A 20,011-nucleotide genomic window follows, 5' to 3' on the forward strand; every position below is an offset into this window, starting at 1 on the left:
CCTTTGTGTGTTTACATCTGTAAAGACCACAAAATGGCTCCTACTAAGCGACAGGGATCCGGTTCATGAAAAGACGCAATCTCTCCATCCGCACACGGACTACTATTTCACAGCAACTGCCTAAAGACTTTCAAGAAAAGCTGGCTACTTTCCGTGCATATTGTAAAAACAAGATAGCTGAAAAAAAGATCCGGCCAGAGAACATTATCAACATGGACGAGGTTCCACTGACTTTTGATATTCCTGTGAACCGCACTGTGGATACAACGGGAGCACGTACGGTGAATATTCGCACCACAGGGAATGAGAAGTCATCCTTCACTGTGGTTCTAGCTTGCCATGCTAATGGCCAGAAACTTCCACCCATGGTGATATTCAAAAGGAAGACCTTGCCAAAAGAGACCTTTCCAGCCGGCGTCATCATAAAAGCTAACTTGAAGGGATGGATGGATGAAGAAAAGATGAGCGAGTGGTTAAGGGAAGTTTAAGTTTACGCGAAGAGGCCGGGTGGCTTTTTTCACGCAGCTCCGTCCATGTTGATGTACGACTCCATGCGCGCCCACATCACGCTGGTTTTTAATATATTATTAAAGTTTGACTGACCTATCTGACTGTTTTTTTGACATTCCTTTAGCGCAGTTAGATGCGGCTTACAACACGGGGCGGCTTATAGGTGGACAAAGTTTTGAAATATGCCGTTCATTGAAGGCGCGGCTTATAACCCAGGGCGGCTTATGGTGCGGAAAATACGGTAATATGTCTGTGTGGAAACTCGTTCGGTACACCTCCGAACCCAACCGAAACCCCCGTACCAAAAACGGTTCAATACAAATACACGTACCGTCACACCCTTAATTATCGTGCATCCGTAATTTCTACAATGTACCTTGGGCCCACAAAAACCAAGCCACTGACAACCCTATTGTAGCATCACACACTGATCCCTCTTGCTACGCCTTCTTATTCTCTGGCAGATCAGCTGTGTGTAGACGCCTACTGCTACCTAATCTATTTGTGGCGGTCCAAATGTACTGTTAGTGAGCCACCACACTGAAATGGACGTGCGGGAAACACTCATTCAGTTCTCAGTGTTCAACAACATCAGAAGGGAAAAATAAAACATGTTTACCAAGACTTTTTCCAACATCAAATGAATGCTGAAGCCCTGGGGGCCTTTGGACCGGAGAGGGCCCACTCACTCCCTTGCCATTTCCGGGGAGCCATCGACGTTTGGCGTGGAGCACAAATGGAGGAGATAGCCACATTAAAAGCGCTAATGGCGCAGATCATTCAAAGTTTGGCTGGGAGGGAACCTTGTGATGTTCATTAAACAGGCAGCTGGGTAATGGCTCAAGAAGAAGAGGGAAAGATGAAAAACATCACATGATGGCGTTGAGTACCTCGGCGTCAGCAGACGGGTTTGGGTTGCTACAATATTGTTTAAAAACATAATAGCATGTCCTACAAAACAGGTACAGTACCGTAAACTCCACACTATTTATTTTCCCTACACTTTGCACTATGTTACTTAAAAAAACGGCAGGGCCAATTTATGGATTTTTCTTCGCTGTTCGCATGTTACAAATAGTTGTTTTTTTAAACAAGCAAACACACTGATAAGGTGTGTTATTTATCCATTTAGTGCTTTCATCTGGAAGTAAAAGTGCCGTTCTGCCCTCTAGTCCTCTACACGTATGGATTCAACATTCACCACTTTGTAAGTTTTACAATATAACTAAAAGAGCATCATACACAAATACAAATAGACGGAGTAGACATAGAAAGGGTAAAAGAAACTAGATTTTTGGGAGTATTAATAGTAAGGCTGCAGCTAACGATTATTTTTCTATCGATTAATCTATAGATTATTTTTTTCGATTAATCGGTTAATCTATAGATTTTTTTTTTCGATTAATCTATAGATTATTTTTCCTTTTACCGATTTTTTTTTTTAATTTAAAATGAAGAGGAAAAAATAAATGTAGGCCAGTTTTTTCAAAAGGCATGGCTTTTATTTACAAAAAAAAAAGTATGGCCACTCAGTCAACATTGACAACAACATGACAAAATATTCTGTAACAATGTAAACATTTAAAACTTTTAACATTTAACAAAATTAAAAGTAGCTTATTTGCTTTTTAATGTGCAAATATAAAAGTAAACATCCAGTGCAAATCTTAATATTCTGGAATAGTATAAGCATTTCAAAAGTAAAAGTATTGCTTGTTTTGCTTTAAAATGTGCAAAAATAAAGATAAACATCCAATACAAAAAAGTGCAAAACGGAAATATTCTGTAACAAGTGTAAACATTTCAACAAAAGTAAAAGTATTGCTTATTTGCTAAAATGTGCAAAAATAAAGATAAACATCCAATACAAAAAAGTGTACAGTGTAAACATTTCAACAAAAGTAAAAGTATTGCTTATTTTGCTTAATAACACAACAATGATAGTATGATTAAAGTGAAAGTTAATTGTTGGTTTGTACATAGTATATGTAACTGTTAATGTTGTAAAAGGTATTTGCACAACTAATTAACGTTAGCGTTTGTGACACGTCTTGTGCCGTGGGGTTCTTTCAGGACCGACAGACTGAACGCCAGACGGCTTTGCCAGGTTTACAATCTTTTAATTTTACACAAAGTCTTTTCTCTTCCAACTGCGCGGATCGCGCACCTGGGCACGATTGCGGCGTCGCTCCCGGCGCGCCCCGCCTCGCCGCTCGCTCGCCGCCGCCGCCTCTCCACAGCGTTAAAGAGGAGCGCGTCTTTGTAAACACTGAACAGGCACGCCAAACGCGCCTCTCAGAGCGAAACGGTGCTTTAGTTTATGAATTTACAACGCAGATACAAATGACACATTCATGTTTTTGTGTAATAATGACAACGTATACGCACGCGGACGATTGACTTGTTGATGGTGATGGCAAGAACGCTGTCGGGGGTTTTCTTTTCAAATGTTCGTTCATAGCCGTTGTGCTGCTATGATAGGCCATTTCCGCTCGACACAGTGTGCATACAACAACATTATTAGGCCGTTTATTGAAATACTCCCACACTTTTGACGACTTTTGGCGTGCTTTTTTCCCCTCGCTCGCATCGTCTGCTTTGCGCTCCGCCATGACAGTAAAGTAGTGTGACGTAAATATGCGACGCGCCGACGCACAAAAACGGCGTCGACGTATTTACGTAACCGATGACGTCGACTACGTCAACGCGTCGTTTCAGCCTTAGTTTCTACACGTATGGATTCAACATTCACCACTTTGTAAGTTTTACAATATAACTAAAAGAGCATCATACACAAATACAAATAGACGGAGTAGACATAGAAAGGGTAAAAGAAACTAGATTTTTGGGAGTATTAATAGATGATCAAATGAACTGGAAATCTCATATACAAAACATACAACATAAGGTGGCAAAAAACATTTCAATAATGAATAAAGCAAAATACGTCCTGGGCCAAAAATCACTTCATATTCTCTACTGCTCGCTAGTGTTACCATATCTGAATTATTGTGCAGAAATATGGGGAAATAACTACAAATTTGCGCTACATTCGCTAACCGTGTTACAAAAAAGATCAGTTAGAATAATACATAATGTTGGATATAGAGAACATACAAACACTTTATTTATTAAGTCAAAAATATTAAAGTTCGGTGATTTGGTAAAATTGCAAACAGCTAAAATGATGTACAAAGCAAACTATAACCTGCTACCAAAGAATGTACAACAATTCTTCTCAACTAAAGAGGAGAAATATAACCTTAGAGGAAAAAATAATTTAAAACATTTATATGCACGTACAACACTTAGAACTTTTAGCATATCAGTATGTGGAATTAAATGATGGAATGGATTAAGTAAAGAAGTTAAAAATTGTACTGATATGATCCAGTTTAAGAGGTTGTTCAAAATAATAGTGCTTACAGAGTACAAAGAAGAAGAATTATGAGAAATACTTCCAACCTTATTGAAAATAAGATATTCTTCATCTCAGTATGTTAATAATGACTGAATTAATTAATTAATTACATATTACAAAACTGTTGTTTACTAATTCATAGATGTTATTTTATTATATAAAAAGGTCAGTAAATGATTCTATATATTTGTAAACGCTTTGAAGTGGGAAAGGGGTAGGATTAAATAAGCTTTGCTTCTTCCTACTCCTTTTCGGGCATGATGTGAAATGAGATGATATGAAATTGTGTGATGTATTATGATGTAAGTGTGTTCATGTTCCAAATAAACTAAAGAAAGAAAGAAAGAAAGAAAACAATTCTTACTTACTAAACCGCCCCGTGTGTGATGTCTGTAGGAGTGTGTTCATGCATATTTCTACGTGCTATCGTAATGTGATCAAACTAGCGTCGTTAGCATGAGCTAATACGCTAACACATTTGCAAGTAACTGTGTTGGTGTTATTAACTTACAATGTCATTCTTTTTGTATTGTTTCAGTTTTGTAAATATACCAAGACGTCACCGTGGACTTATTGAGTCTGTTCAGCTGTTTGGAGAGATATCTTGCGCAGCTAGCGGGTCCATGACCATGACTTCTGTTATGTTTGATCAGCCGTTTTACTGCCTTGTTGCAGACACCGATTGGAAACAATGAAGGTATGTATATAAACATTTACAGAATATTTCTGCGCAAACAACTCATTTCACAACGTATACTGTATATCTGTGGCTACCATATGGAATTTTTTCCCCCCCTAAGATTTAGTGGGTGGGGCTAATATACCGGTGCGCTCTATAGTCTGGAAAATACGGTGGTTTACTAAAGTCATGTAATAATATTGTCATTGGAGAGCAGACATTTGTAGGTGTCTCCTTTGGGCTGCTTCTTTGCCGTGTAACAGTAGGAAGTATTTTTTTATTTACGTTGCACACGGACGTCTTTGAGTGACGGGCCGGAGGTCAGAGTTGTGTCTGTGCAGCGGAGGTCATGCTCGCTCATCCAGTTTGCGACACGTCAACACAGCATGGGCAGCTTCTCAATATTTTCATGGATAAATGCCTTGGACTTTCGCAGCCGGCTATTGCTGCACGATTAGTAATTAACAGGAAGTATGGGAATGTGTGAGCTGCTGCCAGCTTTTCTGTACTTATATAATAATTAAGGCTGAAACGACGCGTCGACGTAGTCGACGTCATCGGTTACGTAAATACGTCGACGCCGTTTTTGTGCGTCGGCGCGTCGCATATTTACGTCACACTACTGTCATGGCGGAGCGCAAAGCAGACGATGCGAGCGAGGGGAAAAAAGCACGCCAAAAGTCGTCAAAAGTGTGGGAGTATTTCAATAAACGGCCTAATAATGTTGTTGTATGCACACTGTGTCGAGCGGAAATGGCCTATCATAGCAGCACAACGGCTATGAACGAACATTTGAAAAGAAAACCCCCGACAGCGTTCTTGCCATCACCATCAACAAGTCAATCGTCCGCGTGCGTATACGTTGTCATTATTACACAAAAACATGAATGTGTCATTTGTATCTGCGTTGTAAATTCATAAACTAAAGCACCGTTTCGCTCTGAGAGGCGCGTTTGGCGTGCCTGTTCAGTGTTTACAAAGACGCGCTCCTCTTTAACGCTGTGGAGAGGCGGCGGCGGCGAGCGAGCGGCGAGGCGGGGCGCGCCGGGAGCGACGCCGCAATCGTGCCCAGATGCGCGATCCGCGCAGTTGGAAGAGAAAAGACTTTGTGTAAAATTAAAAGATTGTAAACCTGGCAAAGCCGTCTGGCGTTCAGTCTGTCGGTCCTGAAAGAACCCCACGGCACAAGACGTGTCACAAACGCTAACGTTAATTAGTTGTGCAAATACCTTTTACAACATTAACAGTTACATATACTATGTACAAACCAACAATTAACTTTCACTTTAATCATACTATCATTGTTGTGTTATTAAGCAAAATAAGCAATACTTTTACTTTTGTTGAAATGTTTACACTGTACACTTTTTTGTATTGGATGTTTAGCTTTATTTTTGCACATTTTAGCAAATAAGCAATACTTTTACTTTTGTTGAAATGTTTACACTGTTACAGAATATTTCCGTTTTGCACTTTTTTGTATTGGATGTTTATCTTTATTTTTGCACATTTTAAAGCAAAATAAGCAATACTTTTACTTTTGAAATGCTTATACTATTCCAGAATATTAAGATTTGCACTGGATGTTTACTTTTATATTTGCACATTAAAAAGCAAATAAGCTACTTTTAATTTTGTTAAATGTTAAAAGTTTTAAATGTTTACATTGTTACAGAATATTTTGTCATGTTGTTGTCAATGTTGACTGAGTGGCCATACTTTTTTTTTTGTAAATAAAAGCCATGCCTTTTGAAAAAACTGGCCTACATTTATTTTTTCCTCTTCATTTTAAATTTTAAAAAAAATCGGTAAAAGGAAAAATAATCTATAGATTAATCGAAAAAATAATCTATAGATTAACCGATTAACCGAAAAAATAATCTATAGATTAATCGATAGAAAAATAATCGTTAGCTGCAGCCCTAATAATAATCTACATTCCATTGTAATGTAACTGTATTTCAAACAGTATTTAATTAAAGTATTTTTTCCTTATTAAAAGGCATGTTAGGTGTTAAGATTGTGATGTTTTGGGAGGAAAAGTAATTGATTCATTCATTTCAATGGAAGGGCATGCTTTTAAGTTGAGCTTCTTCTCCTGTTAGATCAAAAAAATACATTTTCCAATTTGAACCGCAATTCTTATTTGTAGTAGAGCAGGCCCTAAATTGGCTATGACATTTACTAAACCGTCTTGGTTGTATATTTCTTGTCTGCTGATGCAGGAAAAAAGCTTGGATGGCACAGAGAGAAAGGTACAAAGAAGAGAGAATGGTAGAAAACGAGAGAAAAAAAAGTGTCCTGAGAAATCAGGATCTCAATACTGAGTTTTACGTACTTGTATGACTGTTTTTTTAAAAGGTGATGAATTCAATTCTGTACTAGCACAGCACGCACATGTCGTTAGCTCGCTAGCTGTTTGATTTAGCAACATTCAGTTAGCACATTGAAGTATTATTTGCAACAAATGACTTCCTGCTAGTGAATGTTTGTGTCCAATGAAAGAGACTTTTATTGAGAAACTCAAATCAGCACATGGAACCAATGACAAGAGGTGGGTGTGTCCAGCAAGTCACATGACCCCTGCAACATTTCATTGTTTTTTTTAACGCTCTGACACATTTGATCACTTCTTCATCTTCTTGTTGCAGAAGACAGGAACTTGAAATAACAGCACTGCTGACTGTTGCTAGGCAGATTTAGCAGGCAGCAGCACACACTTTTATGGGAAACAGCGGCGGTTGCCGGGTAAACTACGGCCGGGTGGCCTAACCAGTCCTGTCACATGACAGGCCGCTGACAGGAAGTGAGCGGGAACAGGTTTACCGTGTGACACGGCGGCGTGTTTATGAGATGACGCGGACATTTTCAACGCGACGTGTCGAAGCATAAACAAAGACTCAACATGCTTTGTTTTAATCAATCCATTGATTAAAAGCCCATTCTAAAAAATAAAAAAATCATTCTAGCCTGAATTAGCCATTCTTTTACCACTTTTGACGTGTGTTTGGGGTCATTGTCCTGTTGGAACACCCAACTGCGCCCAAGACCCAACCTCCGGGCTGATGATTTTAGCTTGTCCTGAACAATTTGGAGGTAATCCTCCAAGCAGAAGTTCCATTGGCAGAGGTGTGGACTCGAGTCACATGACTTGGACTCGAGTCATGAATTTGATGACTTTAGACTGGACTTGACAAAATGTAAAAAGACTTGCAACTCGACTTAGACTTTAACATCAATGACTTGTGACTTCACTTGGACTTGAGCCTTTTGAATTGACATGACTTGACATGACTTGCTACTTTCCCCAAAACCCAAAGATGAAAAAGTTATTCGGGAGCGCTCCGTATTTTTCATTGTGTACTTGTCTATCAGCGTTGCGTGTGTCAGCTGGTGTGCTCTCAGTACAACAGCCAATCAAATTAGATCTACTTTGCTTTCATCACACAGCATTCATCCAATCAAATTGCAGGACAACCAACGAAGAAGACATGTCCAAACCACACGCCAGTGAACAAAAAATGATACCTAGAATAATTTTGTTTGGGTATAAAAATGACGAGGTGGTCAACACAAAACGGTTTGCAGTATGCAACACATGCGGTTCGAAAATTACTGATGGAGAGGCAACAACTTCCAACTTCGTCCGGCATTTGAAGTTGCACAAAGAACGGTAAGTTTTGAATGTAAGATAACGTTTATTGGCTAAGTAACGTGACTTTTATTTGCTGTGTAGTTAAATCAGTGAGGCTGTAAACTCACTGCTAACGTTATAACGTTATTGCAAACACGGGAATCTGTTGCAGTTCACTACCTTATTCATACTTTTTGTTCAGTGATTTTTTTCAAGCAGGGTTACGTTAGTCAATATATCACACGTAACGTTAGACGGCGGTCAGCAGCACCGCGTATTTTAGCCACCTAAAAAAAGACAAAAATAGTAAAATAAAGGTCAGTTAAAATGTATACTATATTATGAATATGTGTACCGTTTTAGCTAGCTTTCTGACATACTGTTGGTTGTTTACCTCGGTGGTCCCCAACCACCGGGCCACGGCCCGGTACTGGTCCGTGGATCGATTGGTATCGGGCCGCACAAGAAATATTTTTTATTTTTATTTTTATTTTTTTTTAATTAAATCAACATAAAAAACACAAGATACACTTACAAGTAGTGCACCAACCCAAAACAACTCTCTCCCCCCTTTTGTTCTGGGCATTGAACATGAAGACTCTTCCTTCACTGTTCCGAGTGGCCATGAGAGTCTTGGCAGTGCCTGCCTCCAGTGCTCCAGTGGAGCGAGTTTTCAGCCATGGTGGCATCATACTACGCCCCCATCGTGCACAAATGACTGACAGACTCTTGGCTAATTTGGTCTTTTGCAAATGCAATGCAGCATAGGGCCCTGACATATAAAAAGTACAACTTTTTTGTTATGTTCACGTATATGTCATGTTTTTTCAATGTTAACACTTTTGTACAAATAAGTACATTTGCACTTTATTTTTCAATGTGTTTGTTCTGTAAAGGAATGAGTTAATGTTTCAAATGACTGGTTAATAGTGCTATTATAAAGTGCAATGTCAGCACAATTTTCTTTCCTGCAATTTAAAATGCACTTGTTTTAATAAATAAATACAGCGTTTGAAAAGCATACACAATCTGTGTTAATATATTAGTCTGTGGTTAAAAGGACTTGAAAGGACTCGAAACTCAAAATGCAGGACTTAGGACTTGACTTGAGACTTTCCAGTCTTGACTTTGGACTTGACTCGGGGCTTGCCTGTCTTGACTCGGGACTTGAAGGCAAAGACTTGAGACTTACTTGTGACTTGCAAAACAATGACTTGGTCCCACCTCTGTCCATTGGCAGCAAAACAGGCCCAGAGCATAATACTACCACCACCATGCTTGACGGTAGGGATGGTGGTCCTGGGATTAAAGGCCTCACCTTTTCTCCTCCAAACATATTGCTGGGTATTGTGGCCAAACAGCTCCAGTTTTGTTTCATCTGACATCACATGGACAAAGATAAGACCTTCTGGAGGAAAGTTCTATGGTCAGATGAAACAAAAATGGAGCTGTTTGGCCACAATAGCCAGCAATATGTTTGGAGGCCCGCAGCTTATTTTTTAACAGTGGAATAAAAGAGCAAACATGTGAAATTTAACAAGAAAATGTGACATTATTGACACTAATAACACAAAGCTGTAATGCAGGCAGTTTTTTTCCCTTAAAACTGTCATTACTCAAAAATAATACAAACTTATAATCGATGGATGCATCTGAAGTTGATCTGGAGGTTTGAGCGTTAAAAATAGGTCATATATTAAAATAAATAATTTTATACACTTTTATGAGTGAGGCCTTTTGGATCCCCGAGATCTTTCGTGTGATTATTATTTTTTTTTTTAAACTGGCATTGCTCAAAAAATAATAATGAATCTAAAGCAATTTAAGGCTGCAATTACTTCAAATGAAACATTCCGTTTTGAAAATTGTTTTTGAAAAAAATTGCGTATTTTGTATTGTTGCCATAAAAACGGGGGAAAAAGTCATTTAAAAAAAAAAACGTTACGACAATGGAAAGGTCTTAAGATCTATAGATATTTCAGTTTTGAGATTAAAAACATAAATATATGATTTTATTTTTTAACACTTTAAGGACTGAGACACATTTGGGTCCCTGGGACATTCCCCAAAACAAACGGTTGCAATATATATTGTTTTGAAAATGACAAATATCAAAATGGCCCCATTGGAAAAAGTTTGGACACCCCTGAGTCTGTGACTGACATTTGCATCATACCGTGATTTATTGACCACAGTGGTGTGGTCATTACTCAACAAATAATACAAACTTATCACATACATCTGAAGTTGATCTGGAGGTTTGAGCGTTAAAAATAGGTCAATATGTTTGGAGGAAAAACGGTGAGGCCTTTAATCCCAAGTACACTATCCCTACCGTCAAGCATGGTGGTGGTAGTATTATGCTATGGGCCTGATTTGCTGCCAATGGAACTGCTGCTTTACCGTATTTTTCGGAGTATAAGTCGCACCGGCCGAAAATGCATAATAAAGAAGGAAAAAAACATACCGTATTTTCCGCACTATTAGCCGCACCTAAAAACCACAAATTTACTCAAAAGCTGACAGTGCGGCTTATAACCCGGTGCGCTTTATATATGGATTAATATTAAGATTCATTTTCATAAAGTTTCGGTCTCGCAACTACGGTAAACAGCCGCCATCTTTTTTCCCTGTAGAAGAGGAAGTGCTTCTTCTTCTACGGCAAGCAACTGCCAAGGTAAGCACCCGCCCCCATAGAACAGGAAGCGCTTCTTCTTCTACTGTAAGCAACCACCCGCCCCCGTAGAAGAAGAAGAAGCGCGCGGATATTACGTTTCATTTCCTTTGTGTGTTTACATCTGTAAAGACCACAAAATGGCTCCTACTAAGCGACAGGTTTCCGGTTCATGAAAAGACGCAATCTCTCCATCCGCACACGGACTACTATTTCACAGCAACTGCCTAAAGACTTTCAAGAAAAGCTGGCTACTTTCCGTGCATATTGTAAAAACAAGATAGCTGAAAAAAAGATCCGGCCAGAGAACATTATCAACATGGACGAGGTTCCACTGACTTTTGATATTCCTGTGAACCGCACTGTGGATACAACGGGAGCACGTACGGTGAATATTCGCACCACAGGGAATGAGAAGTCATCCTTCACTGTGGTTCTAGCTTGCCATGCTAATAGCCAGAAACTTCCACCCATGGTGATATTCAAAAGGAAGACCTTGCCAAAAGAGACCTTTCCAGCCGGCGTCATCATAAAAGCTAACTCGAAGGGATGGATGGATGAAGAAAAGATGAGCGAGTGGTTAAGAGAAGTTTACGCGAAGAGGCCGGGTGGCTTTTTTCACGCAGCTCCGTCCATGTTGATATACGACTCCATGCGCGCCCACATCACGCTGGTTTTTAATATATTATTAAAGTTTGACTGACCTATCTGACTGTTTTTTTGACATTCCCTTTAGCGCAGTTAGATGCGGCTTATAACACGGGGCGGCTTATAGGTGGACAAAGTTTTGAAATATGCCGTTCATTGAAGGCGCGGCTTATAACCCAGGGCGGCTTATGGCGCGGAAAATACGGTATATAAGTCGCATTTTTTGGTGACATTTTTCGCCAGTCCCTTACAAGTTTCTCGCTTACTCCAAACTTTCTTTCTGCTGCTCGATTGCCGTTTTCTGCTGCATATGTCACTACTTCCAGCTCGCAACCTGCAGTACATGATTTCCTTTTCGCTGCCATTTTTGTGTGGACAATGCTGAAGAAACAAGTCCATGTCAGAAAAGCAACACACTTAGCTGAACTGCAGCAATTTAGTGGTCAAGTGGTCAAGCAGAAGCTTGTGGATGGCTACCAAAAGCGCCTTATTGCAGGTCAACTTGCCAAGGGACATGTAAGCAAATATGAACATTGCTGTATGTATACTTTTCACCCTCACATTTTCAGTAGAGCCATAATAAATTCATAAAAGAAGCAAACTTCATGAATGTTTTTTGTGAGCAACAAGTATGTGCTCCAATCACCACATCACAAACAAATAAGAGTTGTAGAAATGATTGTAAAGTCAAGACATGATGTTCTTTACAAGTGTATGTTCACTTTTGAGCAGGACTGTGTGTTATGAAGTCAGAGAGTGTGTACAATAGGGATGATGTTTGATAAGAAATGATCGAGTTCAAGCTAAGGCTGAAACGACGCGTCGACGTAGTCGACGTCATCGGTTACGTAAATACGTCGACGCCGTTTTTGTGCGTCGGCGCGTCGCATATTTACGTCACACTACTGTCATGGCGGAGCGCAAAGCAGACGATGCGAGCGAGGGGAAAAAAGCACGCCAAAAGTCGTCAAAAGTGTGGGAGTATTTCAATAAACGGCCTAATAATGTTGTTGTATGCACACTGTGTCGAGCGGAAATGGCCTATCATAGCAGCACAACGGCTATGAACGAACATTTGAAAAGAAAACCCCCGACAGCGTTCTTGCCATCACCATCAACTAGTCAATCGTCCGCGTGCGTATACGTTGTCATTATTACACAAAAACATGAATGTGTCATTTGTATCTGCGTTGTAAATTCATAAACTAAAGCACCGTTTCGCTCTGAGAGGCGCGTTTGGCGTGCCTGTTCAGTGTTTACAAAGACGCGCTCCTCTTTAACGCTGTGGAGAGGCGGCGGCGGCGGCCAGCGAGCGGCGAGGCGGGGCGCGCCGGGAGCGACGCCGCAATCGTGCCCAGGTGCGCGATCCGCGCAGTTGGAAGAGAAAAGACTTTGTGTAAAATTAAAAGATTGTAAACCTGGCAAAGCCGTCTGGCGTTCAGTCTGTCGGTCCTGAAAGAACCCCACGGCACAAGACGTGTCACAAACGCTAACGTTAATTAGTTGTGCAAATACCTTTTACAACATTAACAGTTACATATACTATGTACAAACCAACAATTAACTTTCACTTTAATCATACTATCATTGTTGTGTTATTAAGCAAAATAAGCAATACTTTTACTTTTGTTGAAATGTTTACACTGTACACTTTTTTGTATTGGATGTTTAGCTTTATTTTTGCACATTTTAGCAAATAAGCAATACTTTTACTTTTGTTGAAATGTTTACACTTGTTACAGAATATTTCCGTTTTGCACTTTTTTGTATTGGATGTTTATCTTTATTTTTGCACATTTTAAAGCAAAATAAGCAATACTTTTACTTTTGAAATGCTTATACTATTCCAGAATATTAAGATTTGCACTGGATGTTTACTTTTATATTTGCACATTAAAAAGCAAATAAGCTACTTTTAATTTTGTTAAATGTTAAAAGTTTTAAATGTTTACATTGTTACAGAATATTTTGTCATGTTGTTGTCAATGTTGACTGAGTGGCCATACTTTTTTTTTTGTAAATAAAAGCCATGCCTTTTGAAAAAACTGGCCTACATTTATTTTTTCCTCTTCATTTTAAATAAATAAAAAAAATCGGTAAAAGGAAAAATAATCTATAGATTAATCGAAAAAAATAATCTATAGATTAACCGATTAATCGAAAAAATAATCTATAGATTAATCGATAGAAAAATAATCGTTAGCTGCAGCCCTAGTTCAAGCCCATTATTGAATCCTCTTATCAAACCGATTCCTTATCGATTCTCTTATCGAATCCAGATGGGTTGTTGTATATGGAAAAAAACACAATATTTGGTTTAACAAAAGCTCACTTTTATTTTATTAAAAAAATATATAAATAAATAAATAAATATTGACTGTTACCCCCCTAAAAAAATAAAAAATAAAAATATTGACTGTTGTTACCCAAAGTATATTAAGTGGGATTTTTCAGAAAAACAAATATATACAGTAACACAAAAACAACCTGTCTCTGTGATCACTATAGGTGAATAGTCATGCCTTGAGGCCTTTTTTCCAGTCCATTATTTTTGCTGCTTGTGTGACATCACAGGAAATGACGTAGCTCAGTCATTAGACTGAGCTACGTCATTTCCTGTGATGTCCAAAGGGCATTTCTTGTGGGACGGGTTTCGTTCCCAGGGATTCGAATGAAGAACCAACTCTTTTTCTTTACTATACTGGCCTCGATAACGGGAACCGGTTCTCATAAAGGGATTTGAGTCCATGGAATCGGTTCTTTTCTTATCGAACGGTTCTTTTCTTATCGAACAACCGGGAGAACCGGTTTCGAACATCATCCCAAGTGTACAAGTCACGAAGTCAGAGAGTGTGTCCAAGTCATGAAGTCAGAGAGTGTGTCCAAGTCATGAAGTCAGAGAGTGTGTACAAGTCATGAAGTCAGAGAGTGTGTACAAGTCATGAAGTCAGAGAGTGTGTACAAGTCATGAAGTCAGAGAGTGTGTACAAGTCATGAAGTCAGAGAGTGTGTACAAGTCATGAAGTAAGAGAGTGTGTACAAGTCATGAAGTCAGAGAGTGTGTCCAAGTCATGAAGTCAGAGAGTGTGTCCAAGTCATGAAGTCAGAGAGTGTGTCCAAGTCATGAAGTCAGAGAGTGTGTCCAAGTCATGAAGTCAGAGAGTGTGTACAAGTCATGAAGTCAGAGAGTGTGTACAAGTCATGAAGTCAGAGAGTGTGTACAAGTCATGAAGTAAGAGAGTGTGTACAAGTCATGAAGTCAGAGAGTGTGTCCAAGTCATGAAGTCAGAGAGTGTGTACAAGTCATGAAGTCAGAGAGTGTGTACAAGTCATGAAGTCAGAGAGTGTGTCCAAGTCATGAAGTCAGAGAGTGTGTCCAAGTCATGAAGTCAGAGAGTGTGTACAAGTCATGAAGTCAGAGAGTGTGTACAAGTCATGAAGTCAGAGAATGTGTACAAGTCATGAAGTCAGAGAGTGTGTACAAGTCATGAAGTCAGAGTGTGTGTACAAGTCATGAAGTCAGAGAGTGTGTCCAAGTCATGAAGTCAGAGTGTGTGTACAAGTCATGAAGTCAGAGTGTGTGTACAAGTCATGAAGTCAGAGAGAGTGTACAAGTCATGAAGTCAGAGAGTGTGTATAAGTGAAGTCAGAGGGTGTGTCCAAGTGAAGTCAGAGAGTGTGTACAAGTCATGAAGTCAGAGAGAGTGTACAAGTGAAGTCAGAGAGTGTGTACAAGTCATGAAGTCAGAGAGTGTGTATAAGTGAAGTCAGAGGGTGTGTCCAAGTGAAGTCAGAGAGTGTGTACAAGTCATGAAGTCAGAGAGAGTGTACAAGTGAAGTCAGAGAGTGTGTCCAAGTCATGAAGTCAGAGAGAGTGTACAAGTGAAGTCAGAGGGTGTGTCTAAGTGAAGTCAGAGAGTGTGTACAAGTCATGAAGTCAGAGTGTGTCCAAGTGAAGTCAGAGTGTGTCCAAGTCATGAAGTCAGAGAGTGTGTCCAAGTCATGAAGTCAGAGAGTGTGTCCAAGTCATGAAGTCAGAGTGTGTCCAAGTCATGAAGTCAGAGAGTGTGTACAAGTCATGAAGTCAGAGAGTGTGTACAAGTCATGAAGTCAGAGAGTGTGTACAAGTCATGAAGTCAGAGAATGTGTACAAGTCATGAAGTCAGAGAGTGTGTACAAGTCATGAAGTCAGAGTGTGTGTACAAGTCATGAAGTCAGAGTGTGTCCAAGTCATGAAGTCAGAGTGTGTGTACAAGTCATGAAGTCAGAGTGTGTGTACAAGTCATGAAGTCAGAGTGTGTGTACAAGTCATGAAGTCAGAGAGAGTGTACAAGTCATGAAGTCAGAGAGAGTGTACAAGTCATGAAGTCAGAGAGTGTGTATAAGTGAAGTCAGAGGGTGTGTACAAGTCATGAAGTCAGAGAGAGTGTACAAGTCATGAAGTCAGAGAGAGTGTACAAGTGAAGTCAGAGAGTGTGTACAAGTCATGAAGTCAGAGAGAGTGTACAAGTGAAGTCAGAGAGTGTGTCCAAGTCATGAAGTCAGAGGGTGTGTCCAAGTGAAGTCAGAGAGTGTGTACAAGTGAAGTCAGAGGGTTTGTCTAAGTGAAGTCAGAGAGTGTGTACAAGTGAAGTCAGAGAGTGTGTCCAAGTGAAGTCAGAGGGTGTGTCCAAGTGAAGTCAGAGAGTGTGTACAAGTGAAGTCAGAGAGTGTGTACAAGTCATGAAGTCAGAGAGTGTGTACAAGTGAAGTCAGAGAGTGTGTCCAAGTGAAGTCAGAGGGTGTGTCCAAGTGAAGTCAGAGAGTGTGTACAAGTCATGAAGTCAGAGAGTGTGTACAAGTGAAGTCAGAGAGTGAGTCCAAGTCATGAAGTCAGAGGGTGTGTCCAAGTGAAGTCAGAGAGTGTGTATAAGTGAAGTCAGAGGGTGTGTCCAAGTGAAGTCAGAGAGTGTGTACAAGTCATGAAGTCAGAGAGAGTGTACAAGTGAAGTCAGAGAGTGTGTCCAAGTCATGAAGTCAGAGGGTGTGTCCAAGTGAAGTCAGAGAGTGTGTACAAGTGAAGTCAGAGGGTTTGTCTAAGTGAAGTCAGAGAGTGTGTACAAGTGAAGTCAGAGAGTGTGTCCAAGTGAAGTCAGAGGGTGTGTCCAAGTGAAGTCAGAGAGTGTGTACAAGTGAAGTCAGAGAGTGTGTACAAGTCATGAAGTCAGAGAGTGTGTACAAGTGAAGTCAGAGAGTGTGTCCAAGTGAAGTCAGAGGGTGTGTCCAAGTGAAGTCAGAGAGTGTGTACAAGTCATGAAGTCAGAGAGTGTGTACAAGTGAAGTCAGAGAGTGAGTCCAAGGGTGTGTCCATGCAGGCTAACTCACCCTCAGCTACGAGCTCCTCCACGGTCACTTGATAGCGGCCCACCGCGAACACTTTCCCCAAGTAGCTGCTGAGGCCGCAGCCGCCAGAGCCGCCGAGTCCCGCACTCTCACTCTTTGGCATCCGGGAGAACTTCTTCATCTTTTCTCCTTTTTCACCCCCAAAACAAGTCGAACACTTTCAGCGTCTTCCTATCTTCTCTCCCCCCGCATGGAGCCTCCGGTGAGGACCACACGCCCCCCCCAGGACGCGGCTCAGGTCGTGCGGGCGACAGCGTCCACCTTGGCGGGGACACAACCACCACAAGCAGGCGGCTGGTTAGCTGCTTTGACACATCGGGCTCGCCCCGCTAACCCGGGCGGGTGATGGACAAATGAGTGGCCGCAGTTCGGACACTAAAAAATGCAGAAAAAGCAGGTCAAAGTAGAGCCGAGTCGACCTCCGAAGTACCGCCGAGTCGACCTCCGAAGTGGCCGCGGACTGCTCGGCTTCCACGCGCGCGCAAGCTTGGCTCAAGCTAGCAGGCTAACTGGCGAGCTAACAGGCTACTTCCGCCGCGAGGAGGCAGGTGAAGCAGTCGGGGCGGCGTAAGAGGGCTCCTCCTCGGGTTGGGCCTCAGCACTCGTCAGCTGCGTCCCCGCCTCGCTTCCCTTCTGCCATCTTGGCTCAACTTGGCAACGATGGAGTCTACGTAATGAGGGGGGGGGGCGGCAACTTTCTCAGCCAATCATGACCTGGCCACGCCCCTCCACCTTATCTGGTCACGCCCCCTTAGTGGTGTTTTGCTATGGATAATAACTCCAACTAATCAAAACAAAGTACATTTGACAAACAATTAGTGTAACATTTAAAAATGTTTTATAATTTATTTATTTATTATATTATCGGACATCTCTAATACATATGTATTTATAAATATGCATACGTATACATACACATGTATATATGTGTGTGTTTATATTCATGTATCTATTCTATATATGTATATAGAAGCAAGTGTTTACATAAACATGTATATACAGTATATTTATATATAGATCGAGTCAAGGTGGGGTTTTTTTCTGGACTGGAAATGACACAGGAAGGTAGCAAAGACGTGTTGGGGGCCCAACTGAAAGATATTTGCCATTTCTATTTTAATAATCATTTAAATCTCCCTGAGAGCCAGTGTCCTCTGCAGTGGACATTGTTTTTTGGTCTGGTTTTTTTTAGAGTTACACATTTTGGGAAGAAAACAAAATGACCTCTTAGGCAAAACACAAATGTCTACTGCAGTGGACATACAAACATCCCTTTGGTGTAAGGTTTACATTTCAATTCTTCCCAGCTTCTATTGCAATTCGTACTTGACTCATGTGATTATTTTTATTAAACATACATTGTGTAAAATGCATTCTGTAAACCAGGGGTGCTCACACTTTTTCTGCAGGCGAGCTACTTTTCAATTGATGAAGTCGTGGGGATCTACCTCATTCATATATATCATTTATATTTACTTATTTATGAAATATATGTTTTTGTTAACAAGTTAAAGGTGTTTAATGATAATGCAAGCATGTTTAACACATATAGTTAATATTGTTAAAAAAATTAAAGGTATTTAATGATAATACAAGTATGTTTAATAAATATAGTTAATATTGTTAACAAGTTAGAGGTGTTTAATGATAATACAAGAATGTTTAATACATATAGTTAATATTGTTAACAACTTAAAGGTGTTTAAAGATAATACAAGCATGTTTAACACATATAGTTAATATTGATAACAAGTTAAAGGTGTTTAAAGATAATACAAGCATGTTTAACACATATAGTTAATATTGTTAACAAGTTAAAGGTGTTTAAAGATAATACAAGCATGTTTAACACATATAGTTAATATTGTTAACAAGTTAAAGGTGTTTAAAGATAATACAAGCATGTTTAACACATATAGATTCCTTTCTTTCATGAAGACAAGAATATAAGTTGGTGTATTACCTGATTCTGATGACTTGCATTGATTGGAATCAGACAGTGGTGATGATAACGTCCGCATTTTCGAATGGAGGAGAAAAAAAGTCTCCTTTCTGTCCAATACCACATGAAAGTGGTTGGTTTTTGGCATCTTATTTGTCCAGCTTCCGTACTCCTTTGTATACACTTTACAAGAAATACATTGTCGGCAAACTCCGTAGCTTGCTAGCTTGTGCACGCCAGCTTTCTGAGACTCGTTTTGTTAGCACAACTGTGCAACTGTGCAGTCGGTCTTTGGAGTTTTGACGACAGGTACGGTGCCAGAGTCTGTTGAAATAAAGTGTTTCTCGCCTTCCAGTCGGTAATTTTAATGAGCTGGCAGCAGCCAGCGTCATCTCAGAAGACCCTCGGGTGCCGTGAATGTCAATCAAGTGACGAAAGTGATGTCATAGTGAAGATTTATGATCGCTCATTTTTAGGACTATTTTTTTAATGCCTGGCTGGTGATCGACTGACACACCCTCCGAGATCGACCAGTAGCTCGCGATCGACGTAATGAGCACCCCTGCTGTAAACCAAACAAAAACTATTTGTGTGTTTGTTTTTTTGTTTTATTAATATCAGGGGGCAATAAAATGTGTCTTTAACGATTCCGATTTGGAGCTCACTTTTTAACTCGGGTAGACAGAAATAAGACAACTATAGAAATTGTCAGAGATTTTTATTTGTTCCAACTGGTATACAAGATGAAAACTTTGCAGAGAGCAATCGTAACCAACACCTAGACCAGTGGTTCTTAACCTGGGTTCGATGGAACCCTAGGGGTTCGGAGAGTCGGCCTCAGGGGTTCGGCGGACCCTCCGCCGCGGATGTCGAGACACACCTGACTCATTGTGTAAATAAAAACTTCTCCCCATCGGCGTATTATGGATACGACAACATCAGAAGTCAGACTGGTTTGCAGGTGTGTAATTTGTTGTGAGTTTATGCACTGTGTTGCTTTTGTTCCTTGAATAAGGTGATGTTCATGCACGCTTCATTTTGTGCACCGGTAAAAAAAACATATAACTTTGTCTTGAATTGGAAAAAATATATATATATATATTTTTACTGAAGAAGGTTTC

General features: G+C 40.1%; 1 protein-coding gene across 1 annotated transcript in view; it reads right to left on the bottom strand.

Annotated features, from left to right (window-relative positions):
* Positions 1-17,593, bottom strand: part of bmp2k (BMP2 inducible kinase) — a 107,549-nt gene extending 89,956 nt beyond the window's left edge. The window contains exon 1 of the mRNA XM_061931662.2: positions 16,931-17,593. Coding sequence (XP_061787646.2) covers positions 16,931-17,069 — 139 coding nt within the window. The 5' untranslated portion in view covers positions 17,070-17,593. The remainder of the gene's footprint in view (positions 1-16,930) is intronic.
* Positions 17,594-20,011: the final 2,418 nt, after the last annotated feature.

This window comes from Nerophis lumbriciformis, linkage group LG03, assembly GCF_033978685.3.
Source record: "Nerophis lumbriciformis linkage group LG03, RoL_Nlum_v2.1, whole genome shotgun sequence".
NCBI classification, from domain to species: domain Eukaryota; kingdom Metazoa; phylum Chordata; class Actinopteri; order Syngnathiformes; family Syngnathidae; genus Nerophis; species Nerophis lumbriciformis.